The sequence below is a fragment of the Somniosus microcephalus genome, chromosome 11, assembly GCF_052327205.1.
Source record: "Somniosus microcephalus isolate GS21.2 chromosome 11, FLI_Smic_1.0, whole genome shotgun sequence".
NCBI lineage: Eukaryota > Metazoa > Chordata > Chondrichthyes > Squaliformes > Somniosidae > Somniosus > Somniosus microcephalus.
In genome coordinates this window covers 188,196,727-188,216,414 of record NC_140997.1, presented here as the reverse complement: position 1 = coordinate 188,216,414, position 19,688 = coordinate 188,196,727, and the positions used below count along the sequence as shown (strand labels likewise).

Here is a 19,688-nt window from a genome sequence, read left to right as displayed (position 1 = left end):
TGCGGCCACGACCAGCAGGACCATGACGTTAACCTAGAGAAATTCCTCCGTACGGCCCAGCAGCTGAATCTAACATACAACAAGGACAAATGTATAATAACAACAGAAAATGCTGGAAAAACTCAGCAGGTCAGGCAACATCCGTGGAGAGAAATTTGAGTTGACGTTTCGGGTTGGACCCTTCTTCAAAACTGGAAAGAAAAGAAACTAGATCGGAGGCAGGGCTGCGATCGGACAAAAGAATAAAAGAAACAAAAGTATGTTTCGCACCACGCGCCTCGCCATTCTTGGCTGCATAGTGGAGAACGGAGTCATCGGCCCCGACCCCGACAGAATGCGCCCCCTTATGGAGCTCCCCCTCCCCCACTGCCAAAAAGCACTGAAGTGATGCCTAGGGTTTTTCTCTTACTATGCTCAGTGGGTGCCCAACTATGCGGATAAAGCCAGACCCCTCATCAAGTCCACCTCTTTCCCCCTGACAGCAGAGGCATGTGCAGCCTTCACCCTCATAAAAAGAGATATTGCGAAGGCCACAATGCACGCAGTGGATGAGTCCATCCCTTTCCAAGTGGAGAGTGACGCATCCGACTTCGCCCTAGCTGCAACCCTTAACCAGGCGGGGAGACCCGTGGCCTTTTTCTCAAGGACCCTCCAGGGCCCCGAGATTCGACACTCCTCTGTCGAAAAGGAGGCCCAGGCCATTGTGGAAGCGGTGCGACATTGGAGACATTACCTGGCCGGAAAACGATTTACCCTGCTCACTGACCAGTGTTCAGTAGCTTTTATGTTTAACAATAAGCAGAGGGGCAAAATCAAGAACGACAAGATCTTGAGGTGGAGAATTGAACTCTCCACCTACAATTACGATATCTTGTACCGGCCCGGGAAACTCAATGAGCCCCCAGATGCCCTATCACGTGGTACATGCGCCAACGCGCAGATTGATAGACTGCAGACCCTCCACAATGACCTCTGCCACCCGGGGGTCACCAGGTTCTTCCATTTCATCAAATCCCGTAACCTGCCCTACTCCATCGAGGAGGTCAGGACCATGACCAGGAACTGCCAAATCTGTGCCGAGTGCAAACCGCATTTTTATAGGCCAGACAGAGCAAGCCTGATCAAGGCCACTCGCCCCTTTGAGCGCCTGAGCGTCGATTTTAAAGGGCTCCTCCCCTCCTCTGACCGCACGTGTACTTCCTCAACATGATTGATGAGTACTCCCGTTTCCCGTTTGCCATCCCTTGCCCAGACATGACCAGTACCACGGTCATTAAAGGTCTGAATGACCTTTTCGCCTTGTTCGGCTTCCCTAGCTATATCCATAGCGACCGGGGCTCATCCTTTATGAGCGACGAACTCCGTCAGTACCTGCTCACGAGAGGTATTGCTACAAGCAGAACCACCAGCTACAACCCCCGGGGGAACGGCCAGGTGGAAAGAGAGAACGCGACGGTTTGGAAGGCCATCCTCTTAAACTTAAAATCTAAGGGCCTCCCGACCTCTCGCTGGCAGGAGGTCCTCCCTGCGGCGCTCCACTCCATTCAGTCACTGCTTTGTACGGCCACCAATGCCACCCCCCATGAAAAAATGTTCACTTTCCCCAGGAAGTCCACATCGGGGACCTCGCTACCGACATGGCTGACGTCTCCAGGATCCGTCCTACTGCGGAAGCACGTGAGGTCCCATAAAACGGACCCCCTGGTCGAGAGGGTGAGCCTCCTCCACGCCAACCCCCAGTATGCTTACGTGGCGTACCCGGACGGGTGGGAGGACACAGTCTCCATACGAGACCTCGCACCTTCGGGTGCCCCTGAAACACTACCATTGCCATCCACCACTACCCACAACCCAACCCCTGCAGACGGCATGCCGCAGCCCCAGGACCCGTCATTGACCACCCAACCACTCAATGAAACGCCAGATTCAACGTTGGATGCTGCACCATCACCGCCGCCACCACGAAGATCAGGACGGCATACAAAGCCACCTGATAGACTTACTTACACGAACCTTTAGTACACTTCACCCCGCCGGACTCGATTTTAAACAAGGGGTGAATGTGGTAAACCACTGTTATTGTTGTTCACCGTTGTTGTTGTTGTTGCACACTGTTGTATCTATGCATGCCTCAGCTGGCTCCACCCCTGGCTCCACCCACATGCCCAGGTATAAAGGTGACTGCTCTGCAGCCCCCTGCCTTCTTGGAAACCAGTCAACCACGAGAGGCATGCTCTGTTCTTTGTTAATAAAAGCCTTTTTGTTACTCTCCTAACTCTCCGTCTTTTATGAGTAATTAATAGCGCATCACCCGGTCCCTGCTTTCTCCCCATACCCCTTGATCCCTTTAGCCTTAAGAAATATATCCAACTCCTTCTTGAATATATTTAATGAATTGGCCTCTACTGCCTTCTGTGGTAGAGAATTCCACAGGTTCACCACTCTCTGGGTGAAGAAATTCTTCCTCATTTCTGTCCTAAAAGGCCTACCCCTTATCCTTAGACTGTGACCCCTGGTTCTGGATTCCCCGACCGTCGGGAACATCCTCCCTGCATCTAGTCTGTCCAGTCCTGCCAGAATTTTATAAGTTTCAATGAGATCCCCTCTCATTCTTCTAAACTCCAGCGAGTACAAGCCCAATCGACCCAATCTCTCTTCATACGTCATTCCTGCCATCCCAGGTATCAGTCTGGTGAATCTTCGCTGCACTCTCTCCATGGCAAGAACATCCTCCCTCAGATAAGGCAATCAAAACTGCACAAAGTACTCAAGGTGTGGTCTCACCAAGGCCCTGTGCAACTGCAGCAAGATATCCTTGCTCCTGTACTCGAATCCTATCGCTATGAAGGCCAACACACCATTTGCCTTCTTAACCGCCTGCTGCACCTGCATGCTTACCTTCAGCGACTGGTGCACAAGGACACCCAGGTCTCGTTGCACTTCCCCTTCTCCCAATCTATTGCTGCTCAGATAATAATCTGCCTTCGTGTTTTTGCCACTAAAGTGGATAACCTTGCATTTATCCACATTGGGCAGATGCATGGCAGATGCAGTATAATCACCCAACCTGTCCAAATCATACTGGAGTTTCTCTGCATCCTCCTCACAGCACACACGCCCACCCAGCTTTGTGTCGTCTGCAAACTTGGAGATATTTCACCTAGTTCCCTTGTCTTGATCATTAATATATATTGTGAATAGCTGGGGTCCTAGTACCAATCCCTGCGGTACCCCACTAATCACTGTCTGCCACTTGGAAAAAGGCCCATTTATTCCAACTCTTTGCTTCCTGTCTGCCAACCAGTTCTCTATCCAAGTCAGTACCTTACCCCCAATCCCATGTGCTTTAACTTTGCACGCTAATCTTTTATGCGGGACCTTATCGAAAGCCTTCTGAAAGTCCAAATATACCACATCCACTGGTTCTCCCTTATCTATTCTACCAGTTACATCCTCAAAAAATTCCAGTAGATTAGTCAAGCACGATTTACCTTTTGTAAATCCATGTTGACTTTATTCGATTCTGTCGCTGTTTTCCAAGTGCTCTGCTATTACGTCTTTTATAATGGACTCCAGCATTTTCCCCACTACCGATGTCAGGCTTACTGGTCTATAATTCCCCGTTTTCTCTCCACCACCTTTTTTAAATAGTGGGGTTACATTAGCTACCCTCCAAACCATGGGAACTATTCCAGGGTCTATAGAATTTTGGAAGATGACCAGCAATGCATCTACTATTTCTAGGGCCACTTCCTTAAGTACCCTAGGATGCAGATTATCAGGCCCTGGGGATTTATCGGCCTTCAATCCCATCAATTTCCCGAACACCATTTCCCTACAAATACTGATTTCATTCAGTTCCTCCTTCTCATTACACCCTATGTTCCCCGACGTACACTTGAATGGACAAGCCATGACTTTTTCTGGTGTGTTTAGTGGGTAAGTACTGCAACTTCACGCCCTTCACGTGTTATAATGCCAAATCTCTTGCCGAGGTGCCGGTGTAGCAAAGTTTGTGGAGGAGCAGGGCAACTCGGACAACAACTTCCTGATTTCCACGTTTAACTGCGCTTGTACGGATGCTGGAAGTTGTTGTCCGATTTATTCCTTATCGGTGAGTGCTGATAGCCTCACTGTTATTCCTACCGCAGACTTCTGGCCTTGGTCATTACTTCACAGCCTATTCTTAATTAACTTAGATTTGTTCAGAAAAGATATCTATGCTCCTTGTTCTGGACATTTAAATAACATATTTCACAGCTCCCACAATTGCAACAAGGCCATTTCTTGCAGTAGTTGTAATGATGCTGCAATTATATGGTTGAGTATTTATCAGACTTGATTTGTCTTATTTGCCACTCTGTATTTAAAGCAGTAGTATTCATTTTTATGTCTTTAATTTGTAAAATTACTTTTCTAGTTTTCTGTCCTGCCCTATGCCCTTTTAGCTATGCTGTCCCTCAACTACATAAGAACATAAGAACTAGGAGCAGGAGTAGGCCAATCGGCCCCTCGAGCCTGCTCCGCCATTCAATAAGATCATGGCTGATCTGATCCTAACCGCCAATCTACTATCACAGAACCATCTCCTGAATCTAACAGAATTAGACACACGAAATTGGAGCAGGATCAGGCTACACAGCCCCTGGGCCCGCTCCACTACCCACAGGGCCATGTCCGATCCGAACCTAGACTCATGTCCAAATTCCTGCCTGCTCCCCGTAACCCTTAATTCCCTTTACTTCTAGGAAACTGTCTATTTCTGTTTTAAATTTATGTAATGATGTAGCTTCTACAGCTTTTGGAGGCAGCATATTCCATGGACCTACCACCCTCTGAGTAAAGTAGTTCCTCCTCATCTCAGTTTTGAAAGAGCAGCCCCTTATTCTAAGACTATGCCCCCTAGTTCTAGTTTCACCCATCATCGGGAACATCCTCCCCGCATCCACCCGATCCAACCCCTTCATAATCTTATATGTTTCAATAAGATCGCCTCTCATTCTTCTGAACTCCAATGAGTAGAGTCCCAATCTACTCAACCTCTCCTCATATGTCCATCCCCTCATCCCCGGGATTAACCGAGTGAACCTTCTTTGTACTGACTCGAGAGCAAGTATGTCTTTTCTTAAGTATGGACACCAAAACTGTATGCAGTATTCCAGGTGCGGTCTCACCAATACCTTGTACAACTGAAGCAATACCTCCCTATTTTTATATTCTATCCCCCTAGCAATGAAAGCCAACATTCCATTGGCCTTCTTAATCACTTGCTGCACCTGCATACTAACCTTTTGAGTTTCGTGCACCAGGACCCCCAGATCCCTTTGTACTTCAGTACTTTCCAGTTTCTTGCCATTAAGATAATAACTTGCTCTACGATTTTTCCTGCCAAAGTGCATAACCTCACACTTTCCAGTATTGTATTCCATCTGCCAAATCTCTGCCCACTTACTTAGCCTGTCTATGTCCCCTTGCAGGTTTTTTATGTCCTCCTCACTCACTACTTTCCCACCCATCTTAGTATCATCTGCAAACTTTGATATGTTACACTCGGTCCCCTCCTCCAAATCGTTAATATAGATTGTAAAGAGTTGGGGACCCAGCACCGACCCCTGCGGAACACCACTAGTTACTGATTGCCATTCTGAGAATGAACCATTTATCCCAACTCTCTGCCTTCTGTTAGATAGCCAATCCTCTATCCATGCCAGAATATTACCCCCAATCCCGTGATTTTTTATCTTGAGCAATAATCTTTTGTGTGGCACCTTGTCAAATGCCTTTTGGAAGTCTAAATACGCTATGTCCACTGGTTCCCCTTTATCCACCCTATATGTTACTTCCTCAAAGAACTCCAGCAAATTTGTCAAACATGACTTCCCCTTCATAAAACCATGCTGACTTTGTCCTATTAAATTATGATTATCCAAATGTCCTGTTACTGTCTCCTTAATAATGGACTCCAAAATTTTACCTACCACAGATGTTAGGCTAACCGGTCTATAGTTTCCAGCCTTCTGTCTACTGCCCTTTTTAAATAAGGGTGTTACATTAGCAGTTTTCCAGTCTGCCGGGACCTTTGCTGAGTCCAGGGAGTTTTGGAAAATTATTACCAATGCATCCACAATCCCTACCGCCACTTCCCTCAAGACCCGACCCTAGGATGTAAGCCATCAGGTCCAGGTGATTTATCCGCCTTGAGTCCCATTATTTTACCGAGTACCACTTCCTTAGTGATTTTGATCGTGTTTAGCTCCTCCCCCCCTTTAGCCCCCTGTTTGTCCAGTGTTGGGATATTCTTAGTGTCTTCTACTGTAAAGACTGATACAAAATATTCATTCAGTGTTTTTGCCATCTCCATATTTCCCACCATTAATTTCCCGGTCTCATCCTCTAAGGGACCAACATTTACTTTAGCCACCCTTTTTCTTTTTATATAACTATAAAAACTCTTACTATCTGTTTTTATATTTTTTGCTAATTTACTTTCATAATCTATCTTCCCTTTCTTAATCAATCTTTTTGTTATTTTTTGCTGTCTTTTAAAGTTTTCCCAATCCTCTATCCTCCCACTAGATTTGGCTACCTTATATGCCCTTGTTTTTAGTCGAATACTATCCTTAATTTCTTTACTTAGCCACGGATGGCTGTCTTTTCTTTTACACCCTTTTCTTCTCAGTGGAATATATATTTTTTGGAAGTTGTAAAATAACTCCTTAAATGTACACCACTGATCATGTATCGTCTTACCCTTTAATCTATTTTCCCAATCCACTCTACTCAATTCCGCTCTCATACCTTCATAGTCTCCTTTATTCAAGCTTAGCACGCTTGTTTGAGATCCAACCTTCTCACCCTCTAATTGAATATGGAATTCAACCATGTTATGGTCACTCATTCCAAGGGGATCCTTTACTAGGACATTTTTAATTAATCCTGTCTCGTTACACAGGACCAGATCTAAGGTTGCTTGCCCCCTGGTCGGTTCAGTTACATCCCTAATACAGTCAATGAACTCATCCTCAAGGCAGCCCTGCCCAATTTGATTTGTCCAATTAATATGATAGTTAAAATCCCCCATAATTATAGATGTTCCCTTATTACAAGCCTCAACTATTTCCTGATTGATACTCCGTCCAACAGAGTTGCAACTGTTCGGAGGCCTATAGACTACGTCCACTAGTGTTTTTTTCCCCTTATTATTCCTTACCTCCACCCAAACTGTTTCATTATCCTGATCTTTTGACCCAATATTATTTCTCTGTATTACTAGATTAGCAGGACCGACTAGGACCTTTATTAAGAGATCATTTTGCTGGGGAGACAGGTTCCTCTTTTACTTCTGCCCTCTCTCCTAGCCACCACTCCTTAAATAGGCTAGTCTATGACAGAAGGCTTGGGGGAGGGGGAGCAGAGGCAGGTGATGCTTACTTGCATCTCCGTAACAGTTGATATGGGGGAGGAATATGAGTTCGGGTTCAAAGTGGATGTCAGGATTGTGAACAGTGTGCTTCAGCCTGCGACAGTAGCCAGAAGTGAGAGTCAGTGGCAAGGGTACAGATTCTCTGGCTGGGGCCAAATACGATCCTTTGGTCTTCACAATGTTTAGCTGGAGGAAGTTACAGCTCACCCGAGACTGGATGTCTGACGAGGAGTTTGACAGCACAGAAGCTGAGAGTGATGCGGAGGTCGAGCTGGGTGTCATCAGTCTATATGTGGAAACTGAACCCATGACTGAATAATTTTGCAAAGAGGCAGTTTGTAGATGAGGAAGAAGAGGGGGTCAAGGATGAATCTTGGGGAACCTCCATAGGCAACTGTGTGAGACTGGGAAGAAAAGTTATTGCTAGAGATGTTCTGTCTGTGATTAGATAGGTATGAGCAGAACCAAACAAGGCACTGCATTTATACAAAACTAGCTGGAGTGCCCGGCAGTGCCGGGGGTTTTTTGAGGGCATGTTGTGAAAAAAGTAGAAATATTTTTTTTATATATATAAATGAGTTTGTCTGTCTGTGTGGGAAGTAGAGAGAGAGAGAGAGACTGGGGGGTGGAGGGAGGCTCGGGGATCGAGAGAGAGACTGGGGGGAGGAGAGAGAGACTGGGGGGAAGAGAGAGAGAGAGACTGGGGGGAGAAGAGAGAGAGAGAGATTGGGGGGAGAAGAGAGAGACTGGGGGGAAGAGAGAGAGAGAGACTGGGGGGAGAAGAGAGAGACTGGGGGGGGAAGAGAGAGAGAGAGACTGGGGGGGAGAGAGAGAGAGACTGTAGGTGAAGAAGGTCGGCCGCCATTTTGTGAGGTCGGCGGGAAGTTCCCTCACCCTCCCTCTCTCTCTCCCTCCCCCTCTCTCTCCTGCCCCCTCTCCCGCCCCCTCTCTCTCCCTGCCCCTGTCTCTCCCCTCTCTCTCTCCCCGCCCCTCTCCTTGCCCCTCTCTCTCGCCCCCTCCCTCCCCCTCACTCCCTCTCTCTCCCTCCCTCCCCTCTCTCTCCCTCTCCTCTCCCTCCGACTCACCACGGTACCAGAACGGAGCATATCCGACACCGGGAGTCCGGGCGCCCATCGCTCCGAAGCGAGCCCGGGGTTCCTCATGGTTAACGCGGCGGGCCTTTGGACCCGGTTGGCCGGGCGGCAGTGGAAATCCTTTCGCTCCGGACTCCCGTGTCCAATATCGGTCGGAGATGGCTCGTGTGAAAGCCCCAGTTTTCCCGGTCCCGCACTCACGGCAAGAGAGAGAGGGGGAAGGAGAGAGAGAGAGAGAGGGAAGGAGAGAGAGGGAAGAGGGGAGAGAGAGGGGGGGAAGGAGAGAGAGAGAGAGAGAGAATTTTTTTAAGCTTCAGGCCCGGCCGGTCTGTAATGGCCGCCACTCACCTCAGTAACGGCAGTTTGAAGGATTAGGCCATGCCCACAAACGCCATGAAACGCCCCCCGTGACGCACTGATTGGTCAACCATCAGGTCACTGAACTGTAGGATTGGTCAACCATCACGTCACTCAAAGCTAATGAGCGGTAGGATTGGTCAACCGCTAATGAGCGGATTTTTTTCCGTTTTTTGAAAGTTTTTTGTCTACTGTCCGAACAATTTTTGTCTGACCAAAAAGTAAAGATGCCTAGTAGACTCCCCTAATCATAAGTTTTCTTTTGATATAATATATGCGTAGGTACGCTCTATAACTTTTGAATGATGCCCGGACAGACAGACAGACAGACAGAACTATCCTTTTATATATATACTAGCTGGGGAGCCCCGCGTTGCGAGGGCAATTTTGGGGCGCTTGGTCTCCCTGCCCCTGTGTGTCCCCCCTCTCCCTGTCATGTCCTCTCCCTGTCCTATCCCTCCCTCCCCTCCCCTCTCTCCCTCCCCTCCTCTCCTCTCCCTCCCCTCCTCTCCCTCCCCTCCCGTCTCCCTCCCTCACCCCCACACCTACACTCGCCCACCCCCTCCCCTCCCCCACTCCCCTCTGTCCCTCTCTCCGGCCCCTCCCCCTGCCTAGCGCCTGAAGTCCGGTGCCGTTGCGATAGCGGCCGTGCGGGGCCTAGCAATTTCCCCAGGCTCGCCCCCCCCCCCGCGATCTCCCGAGGCTGTGTGCTGGCGTCACGGGGGCCGTGCGCATGCGTGCCGGCGTCAAGGCGGCTGCGCAACTGGCGTGGCGGGCCGTGCGCATGCGTGGTTTCAAGACCGCCGGCGTGCCCCGTTGCCGGGGTAACGGGGGCCGTGCGAATGCCTGCCGTCGTCATGGCGGCCGCGCAACTGGCAGCCTCTTCTTTTTTATAAACTCATCAGCTCTCCCCCCCCCCCCCCCGCGATTTCCCGAGGCTCTCCCCCCCCCCCCCGCGAATTCCCGAGGCTCTCCCCCCCCCGCGATTTCCCGAGGCTCTCCTCCCCCGCGATTTCCCGAGGCTCTCCCCCCCCCCCCCCGCGATTTCCCGAGGCTATCCCCCCCCCCGCGCGATTTCCCGAGGTTCTCCCCCCCCCCGCGATTTCCCGAGGCTCTCCCCCCCCCGCTATTAAATTGTTATTTAATTCCCTAACACATCATTAAAATATTTAATTCCCTAACACATCATTAAAATATTTACCTTAGTTCCCTAACACACAAAGTGTGGGGGAAAAAATTGTGAAAAATCAAGATGGCGGCCACTCACCTCGGTTCAGAAGGATAAGGCCCGCCCACACACGCACCGATTGGTTGACCGGTCAGGTCACCGAAGCGTAGGATTGGTCAATCGTCGAGTCACTCGACACGCAACTGTAGGAAGGAACCCGCCGTCCGATTGGTCAACCTCGACGTCACACGGTCGCTAATGAGATGCTAATGAGCGGAAGGCTGAACGTTTTTCGGATACCGCGGGCGGGATTTTTGTCCGGCCGAAACGTAAATACGCCTATGACCGGTCCGGAATCGCAAACTTTCTTTTGAGGCGACGCGCGCGTCGGTACGCTCTGTAACTTTCAAACGTATAGAGAACGGACAGACAGACAGACATCGGGACAGACAGACATCGGGACAGACAGAAGAGCTCTTTTATATATATAGATGATGATGATGATGATAAAAGGTGGATCTATCCTAAGCAAGGTTTCCACATCATTGTTTCTTACCAAATATATTCCTGTCCTCTCTTGAAAGCTTTGATTTCTTGCTGGGCACAGTTCCATGCACAGTCAGAGCCCTCCAGTACCTTGCACAAGTGACCATTATTCATCCTCAGGCTGTTTAGCTGTGGGGTAGCATCACAGTTGAGCTCGAGCCTATTCTTATCTGATGTCTGCACTCCTGACCTTTCAACACAGATCACTGGATGGCAATCAGAAGTGGGAACATTGGCCTATTTTCCTCTCCCTAACCCAGGACACTGAGGTTAATTGTAGCACCCTTACAGTGTTCTGGCTGAGATCAGCTTACGCAGCATAGTTTGGGGATTTTCCTTGTCTATATTGTTCATAAGAACATAAGAACATAAGAAATAGGAGCAGGAGTAGGCCAATCAGCCCCTCGAGCCTGCTCCGCCATTCAATAAGATCATGGCTGATCTGATCCTAACCGCCAATCTACTATCCCAGAACCATCTCCTGAATCTAACAGAATTAGACACACGAAATAGGAGCAGGATCAGGCTACATGGCCCCTGGGCCCGCTCCGCTACCCACAGGGCCATGTCCGATCCGAACCTAGACTCATGTCCAAATTCCTGCCCGCTCCCCGTAACGCTCAATTCCCTTTACTTCTAGGAAACTGTCTATTTCTGTTTTAAATTTATGTAATGATGTAGCTTCTACAGCTTTTTGGGGCAGCATATTCCATGGACCTACCACCCTCTGAGTGAAGTAGTTCCTCCTCATCTCAGTTTTGAAAGAGCAGCCCCTTATTCTAAGACTATGCCCCCTAGTTCTAGTTTCACCCATCATCGGGAACATCCTCCCCGCATCCACCCGATCCAACCCCTTCACAATCTTATATGTTTCAATAAGATCGCCTCTCATTCTTCTGAACTCCAATGAGTAGAGTCCCAATCTACTCAACCTCTCCTCATATGTCCATCCCCTCATCCCCGGGATTAACCGAGTGAACCTTCTTTGTACTGACTCGAGAGCAAGTATGTCTTTTCTTAAGTATGGACACCAAAACTGTATGCAGTATTCCAGGTGCGGTCTCACCAATACCTTGTACAACTGAAGCAATACCTCCCTATTTTTATATTCTATCCCCCTAGCAATGAAAGCCAACATTCCATTGGCCTTCTTAATTACTTGCTGCACCTGCATACTAACCTTTTGAGTTTCGTGCACCAGGACCCCCAGATCCCTTTGTACTTCAGTACTTTCCAGTTTCTTGCCATTAAGATAATAACTTGCTCTACGATTTTTCCTGCCAAAGTGCATAACCTCACACTTTCCAGTATTGTATTCCATCTGCCAAATCTCTGCCCACTTACTTAGCCTGTCTATGTCCCCTTGCAGGTTTTTTATGTCCTCCTCACTCACTACTTTCCCACCCATCTTAGTATCATCTGCAAACTTTGATATGTTACACTCGGTCCCCTCCTCCAAATCGTTAATATAAATTGTAAAGCGTTGGGGACCCAGCACCGACCCCTGCGGAACACCACTAGTTACTGATTGCCATTCTGAGAATGAACCATTTATCCCAACTCTCTGCCTTCTGTTAGATAGCCAATCCTCTATCCATGCCAGAATATTACCCCCAATCCCGTGATTTTTTATCTTAAGCAATAATCTTTTGTGTGGCACCTTGTCAAATGCCTTTTGGAAGTCCAAATACGCTATGTCCACTGGTTCCCCTTTATCCACCCTATATGTTACTTCCTCAAAGAACTCCAGCAAATTTGTCAAACATGACTTCCCCTTCATAAAACCATGCTGACTTTGTCCTATTAAATTATGATTATCCAAATGTCCTGTTACTGTCTCCTTAATAATGGACTCCAAAATTTTACCTACCACAGATGTTAGGCTAACCGGTCTATAGTTTCCAGCCTTCTGTCTACTGCCCTTTTTAAATAAGGGTGTTACATTAGCAGTTTTCCAGTCTGCCGGGACCTTTGCTGAGTCCAGGGAGTTTTGGAAAATTATTACCAATGCATCCACAATCCCTACCGCCACTTCCCTCAAGACCCGACCCTAGGATGTAAGCCATCAGGTCCAGGTGATTTATCCGCCTTGAGTCCCATTATTTTACCGAGTACCACTTCCTTAGTGATTTTGATCGTGTTTAGCTCCTCCCCCCCTATAGCCCGCTGTTTGTCCAGTGTTGGGATATTCTTAGTGTCCTCTGCTGTAAAGACAGATACAAAATATTCATTCAGTGTTTTTGCCATCTCCATATTTCCCACCATTAATTTCCCGGTCTCATCCTCTAAGGGACCAACATTTACTTTAGCCACCCTTTTTCATTTTATATAACTATAAAAACTCTTACTATCTGTTTTTATATTTTTTGCTAATTTACTTTCATAATCTATCTTCCCTTTCTTAATCAATCTTTTTGTTATTTTTTGCTGTCTTTTAAAAGTTTTCCCAATCCTCTATCCTCCCACTAGATTTGGCTACCTTATATGCCCTTGTTTTTAGTCGAATACTATCCTTAATTTCTTTACTTAGCCACGGATGGCTGTCTTTTCTTTTACACCCTTTTCTTCTCAGTGGAATATATATTTTTTGGAAGTTGTAAAATAACTCCTTAAATGTACACCACTGATCATGTATCGTCTTACCCTTTAACCTATTTTCCCAATCCACTCTACTCAATTCCGCTCTCATACCTTCATAGTCTCCTTTATTCAAGCTTAGCACACTTGTTTGAGATCCAACCTTCTCACCCTCTAATTGAATATGGAATTCAACCATGTTATGGTCACTCATTCCAAGGGGATCCTTTACTAGGACATTTTTAATTAATCCTGTCTCGTTACACAGGACCAGATCTAAGGTTGCTTGCCCCCTGGTCGGTTCAGTTACATACTGCTCAAGAAACCCATCCCTAATACAGTCAATGAACTCATCCTCAAGGCAGCCCTGCCCAATTTGATTTGTCCAATTAATATGATAGTTAAAATCCCCCATAATTATAGATGTTCCCTTATTACAAGCCTCAACTATTTCCTGATTGATACTCCGTCCAACAGAGTTGCAACTGTTCGGAGGCCTATAGACTACGCCCACTAGTGTTTTTTTCCCCTTATTATTCCTTACCTCCACCCAAACTGTTTCATTATCCTGATCTTTTGACCCAATATCATTGCTCTGTATTACAGTGATTCCTTCCTTTATTAACATAGCCACCCCACCTCCCCTTCCTTCCTGCCTGTCCTTCCTGATCGTTAAATAACCTGGTATGTTTAATTCCCAGGCATTGTCACCCTGCAGCCATGTTTCTGTAATGGCCACAAGATCATACCCATATGTAGTTATTTGTGCCATTAACTCGTCTATTTTGTTCCGAATGCTACGTGCATTCAGATAGAGAACTTTCAAATATGTTTTGTGACACTTAGTTCCTGCTTTTGCCTTTTTTATTACTTTACCTTTTACTCCATACCTTCTGCCCCTTCCTGACATGCTCTGGTTTTTAATTTCCCCACTGCTACCTAAGTCTATGACCTTCTCTGTTGTCATTTTTATTATTTGCTCTCTAGGAACCTCCCCCCCACTAGTTAGTTTAAAGCCCTCTCTACAGCCCTAGTTATATGAACCGCCAGGACTCTAGTCCCAGCACTGGCCAAGTGAAGCCCATCCCAACGGAACAGCTCCCTCCTGCCCCAGTACTGGTGCCAGTGTCCCAGGAAGCAAAACCCATTTCTCCCACATCAGTCTTTGAGCCACGCATTTAACTCTCTAATTTTATTTGTCCTAGCCAAATTCGCTCGTGGCTCAGGTAATAATCCAGAGATTATTACCCTTGAGGTTCTGTTTTTTAATTTGACCCCTAGCTGCTCATACTCCTTTAACAGAACTGGCTTCCTAGTCCTATCTACGTCGTTTGTACCAACATGGACCACGACAACTGGATCCACCCCCTCCCACTGCAAGTTTCTTTCCAGCCCAGAGGAGATGTCCTTAACCCTGGCACCGGGTAGGCAACACAGCCTTCGGGACTCTCGCTCTCGGCTGCAGAGAACTCTATCTATCCCCCTAATAATACTATCCCCTACCACTACAACATTTCTATTTACTCCCCCCTCTTGAATGGCCCCCCGTTCCCCGGTGCTGTGGCCAGGTTGCTCATCCTCCCTGCAGTCCCTGCTCCTGTCCCCACAGGGAGTAAGAACCTTGAACCTGTTGGACAAGAGCAAGGGCTGCGGCTCCTCCAGCTCTACCTCCTGGATCCCCGTACCTGCCTCACTCGTAGTCACACCGTCCTGTCCCTGACCATGGGCTACATCTGAATTAATTAACTTCATAGGTGTGACCACCTCCTGATACACAGAGTCCAGGTACTTCTCCCCCTCCCTGATGTGTCGCAGTGTCTGAAGCTCAGACTCCAGCTCATCAACACGGAGCTGGAGTTCCTGTAGCAGCAAGCTGGAGTTCCTGTAGCAGCCACTCACTGGATAGAATTATTGAGCCACTGGGAAGTTTTGGTGCAGGGTTAATGTAAAACTTTCAGGTCCCAATTCTAATTTGAATTCAAGACTTGCATTTATATAGCGCCTTTCATAATCTCAGGTCTTCCCAAAGCACTTTACAGCCAACGAAGTACTTTTTAAGTATAGTCACTGTTGTAAAGTAGGAAACGCGGCAGCAAGGCCCCACAAGCAGCAATGTGATAATGAACAGATAATCTGTTTTAGCGATGTTGTTTGAGGGATAAATATTGGCCAGGACACTGGGGAGAACTTCCCTGCTCTTCTTCAAAATACCTGTTAGGCAGACGGGGCCTCAGTTTAACGCCTCATCCAAAAGACGGCACCTCTGACAATGCAGCATTTCCTCAGTACTGCACTGTAGTGTCAGCCTAGATTTTGTGCTGAACTCTCTAGAGTGGGACTTGAACCCACAACCTACTGACTCAGAGGCAAGAATGCTACCAGTGAGGCACAGCTAACAACCATGAGCCATGGTCCCAAAGAGACCATTCAGTTTTTCGTGTGCAGCCAAACAAAATTTACTGACTGGGCTGTTAATAATTTGTACCTTTCTATATAGCATGATGACTACTATGATACTGTGTTGGTGTAAAGGTTCTACAGTTTCCTAGAGATTGATGATTCTAGACAATTGAATTGAACTCTAAATACAAACATTTGCTAAATGTCTAAAATCTATGGTTCTTTCCCAACAGGCGGAAGATGAGTCTGTATACTGGCCAAGCCGTGAAGAGTCCATGAATTGTGAAGCCTTCACTGTAACCCTTATCAGCAAAGACATCCTGTGCCTCTCTAATGAAGAGCAAGTTATCATCCATGATTTCATCTTGGAGGCAACACAGGTATAGCAAAATGTTCTGGATTCACATGATTATGACTTATATGATTATCAGAACACTTTTGTACACTTTGAAGCTGGATGCCAAGAGGTGCAGGAGATAAGCCTGGGGGTAACTCTCCTATATTCTCTTCCCCCACTGTGAACAAGTGTCTTGTTTAGATGTGTGATTATGGAGTGGTGTCAAAGGGAGGCTTCTCTCAGATTGTGACTTTGAGTATCTGAAAGTCAGTCTGGTTGGATTTTGTTGAACTCCTCATGGCTGATTGCAGAGCAGTGAAAGAAGCCCTGGAGCAGGTTGCCTGCCCTGGAATATAACGCAGAGCATACAAGATAAATAAAGACTATGGCGTGGATATTCCGATCCCTACGGGTGGGTACGCGCTGTGTACCCACCCGTAGGGACATCGGAAATGCCGGTTTTAGGCATGCACAGCACATGCGCTGAAAACCGGCATTTCCGATCTGTCAAGTATGGTCTTGACAGATCCTCCGGCTGCCCTGGAGAAGGGCATCTACGGGCGGATATTTCCGCTTTTTGGAGACCCTCCGCCCGCAGAAAACCCTTACAATTCTTGCGCCTGGTAAAAGCAGGTGTAAGGCCTGCTTTTACCAGGATAAGAGTTGAAAAAAGTTTTTTTTTTAAATTCACTGATTTATCATTTTAAAATACTTTTTAAAAAAAAAGGTAAGTTTATTTTTAGTCCTGTAAAAAACTTCAATTATTTTTTTCAAAAAATTAAATTTTTGTTTAAAATACTTAATTTAGTGTAATTTCAAGTCATTTTAAAAATGTGATTTAAAATAAAATTTATTTAAAGTTTTTGGGGTAATCTCCATTCATATATTTGACAGGTCTTCCTGTCAAGTGTATGAAGGGAGATTCTCTTCTGTGATTGGCTCCCCATGGCCCACGTGATCCCAGGGACGCTGCGAATTACCTGCGCCCCTGGGATACGTGGGCCCTGCGCACTTCAAGTTTGGTGAGGCCCAGGAACAGAAGTGTGTGCGTCCCGGGAGCCCTCAGGTAAAGGCGTAGATTTTTCCAGATCGCAGGCCTCCGCCCGCGGGAGGCCTGCGATGGGAAAATACGGGCCAATTTAAATAATTGTTTAAAAAATGTTACTGAGCAGACCCTGGGTTAATTACTTGAAGTACACTTCTCAAATTAAAAAGCTAAATGTATATCCAATTAAGATGAGCCAACTCGATCTATTATTGTTTAGGTGCTTAAAAAAATTCTTCAATTTTTTTTTAATTGACCTCGGATCTACAGCAAGCTCTGGCATATAAGTGCTTTTTAAATAGCTGTTTTTAAAAAAATGAAAATGTGATCATTTTTTCTTAGTATTTTAATCAATTTAGCTTTTGGACATTCTTATGTTGTTTAATAGATGATCAGAGGACACTCACATAAGTTATAGGAGTCTCTAACCTAAGTCCCATTATTATCCTAGTCTTGTGTTTATGATACAATGGCCGAGATCAGTGTTAAATAAGAACATAAGAAATAGGAGCCAGGAGTAGGCTATTCGGCCCTTAAGCCTGCTGCACCATTCAGTAAGAGCATGGCTGATCTTCTACCTCAACTCCACCTTCCCACACTATCCACTATGTTGGGGGTGGCTACAGTTTGTGCTTGTTTACAAGACACATAAGACATGATTTTGAGGCTAGTGGTAACCTAATTATTCACTCTCGTTACATTTGAAATATTTCCGTGTCTTCGAGTATTGGCAGTAAAGACCTTCCACTGATGGTTGCCAAACTGGCGAATAAGAGCGTGGTATTACCAATCTGCTGCCTGATCACTTTTTTGGGTTGGGTGATGTTAACAGCAGAAATTAGGCCAGATGGAAGCTGGCTTTTTACCCAGTATCACTGAGATACTCTGCTCCCTGTGGTTTCAGCAGCAGTGATCACTGTGGGGTTCTATCCTCAGCACAGTATAACTGGTGGAAATGATTACCTTTGTTAGTACAATGAAATACTAATCTTCAAAAATGTCATACTTGCTGAATGGGCAGAATTGATGCAAGGCAATTCCTGGGGATCTCCCGATATCAACATGAAAATAACCACTGAGGTTAACGAAGGTTAGCAAAAATTGGACTTGGGTTGGAAGTGAGTTAATCTGAAGTTAAAAATACCATGGAGAAAATCACTGCTTACAACAAACTATATTTTACATTTTCATGATTAATTTATATGATTTAGATCTAACTGGGAATGGGAAAAGTAGCTTTGACTTTCAGATATCACAACTGATCTTGTATCAGCAGGTACTAATCAAGTTGTCAAAGTGTTATATTTAGAGAAAAAAATCCTTTAATACTGGTTGATCACTGGTGGAGTTGCACATAGGGAGTCAAGAACAAGTGTAGTCTTCAGTGTGCATTTTTAAAGCAGATGTTTTGTCTTTAGTTTTATATTTCCATTATAAATTTCTATGTCCACATTAATAATGGAAACTACCTATGTAAACTTAATGTACAGTAATTATAGTCGGCCAGTGGTGAAATTGCAGCACCTCCACTGGCAGGAGGGTGTAAATACAGTGTGACAAGTTTGCTTAGACAATTTACATTATAAGTATGGACACAGGAATTTATAATGGAAAAAGTTGACAGTAAGTATGCATAGATGGAAGATTTTTACTAGTCGATTTTCTGTGTCATTACACGCGGTAAGTTGGAGAATATAGTCTCTTTTTTTATCTGTCTCTGTGTTGCTGATTCTCTGTCTGTATCACCTCTTCTGCTTCTGTCTCTCCTCTTCTCTTTCTCCATAACTCTATCCTCTTCTGTTTCTCTCTTTTTCCTTTCCTTTCTTTTCAGGTGAAATGTGATGGGTGGCATGGAAAGGTGTGTTAGGGAAAAGAGACATAAATGTCTGCAGGCTGCATTTAGGGTGGAGTTGTGTGGAAAATGTTGTGCTCAGTGGCCCTCTTCATATCCCTTCTGCAATCACTTGCATTTCCCCCCACCCACATGTTCCTGTTGTGTCCCCTACCTTTCACTTTCCCACCATGTCTTTCCCTCTCTGTAACTACCACACTCCATCATTAGCCCTACCTCTCCCCCTTGGAACTACCTGCCCAACATCTACATTCTCCCCTCACTCCTTGCCTCTTGCTCCCAACGATGGATGGCAATAGGCCAAAGGCTTCCTCACCCCACTTCCCTCCTTCCTTCCCTTCCTCCATTTCCCTCAAAGGGGCTTTGTTTGCTTTCAAAATTGAACCCTGAGCTCAACTTGGCAATGGTAAGTGACTTGGACAGGTTACAGAAAATTAAACTCCTCTTGCTAATAGCAACCACGGCATGATTAAGTTCAACACAATTTAGGATTAAACACTGGTGATGATTAACATCCAGGTGTGAGGAAGAGCCAGAACAAGGTGACTGGGGAAAGTGGAGACAAAGGAAACACCTTCAAAGATATACTGAGAAAAATGTAGGACATGTTGAAGATTAAGAAAAAGAAGCTTTACAAAACCTGTAGGGAGAAGGGGTAAGCACTGGGAGGATTACAAGAAATTTCAGAAACATGCCAAAAGAGTGCTCAGAGTAGCAAGGAGGGAACTAAAAATAAGTACAGTTATAGTTGTAAACATAATGGCAAGAAATTCTTCCAGTACCATAACAGCAAGAGAACAGTCATGAAAAAGGTAAGAAGAAAAAGGATGCCAATAAGGGTGAAATGGAGGATGATCAGAGAAAAGTTAGTATACTGAATGAGTACCCT

General features: G+C 46.0%; 1 protein-coding gene across 1 annotated transcript in view; it reads left to right on the top strand.

The window, feature by feature from the left end:
- The window catches only part of LOC147111056 (receptor-type tyrosine-protein phosphatase gamma-like), a gene marked incomplete at its 5' end in the record, with an annotated part of 521,022 nt that overhangs the window by 485,621 nt on the left and 15,713 nt on the right, over positions 1–19,688 (top strand). The window contains one exon of the mRNA XM_085999999.1: positions 15,799–15,945. Coding sequence (XP_085856125.1) covers positions 15,799–15,945 — 147 coding nt within the window. The remainder of the gene's footprint in view (positions 1–15,798; positions 15,946–19,688) is intronic.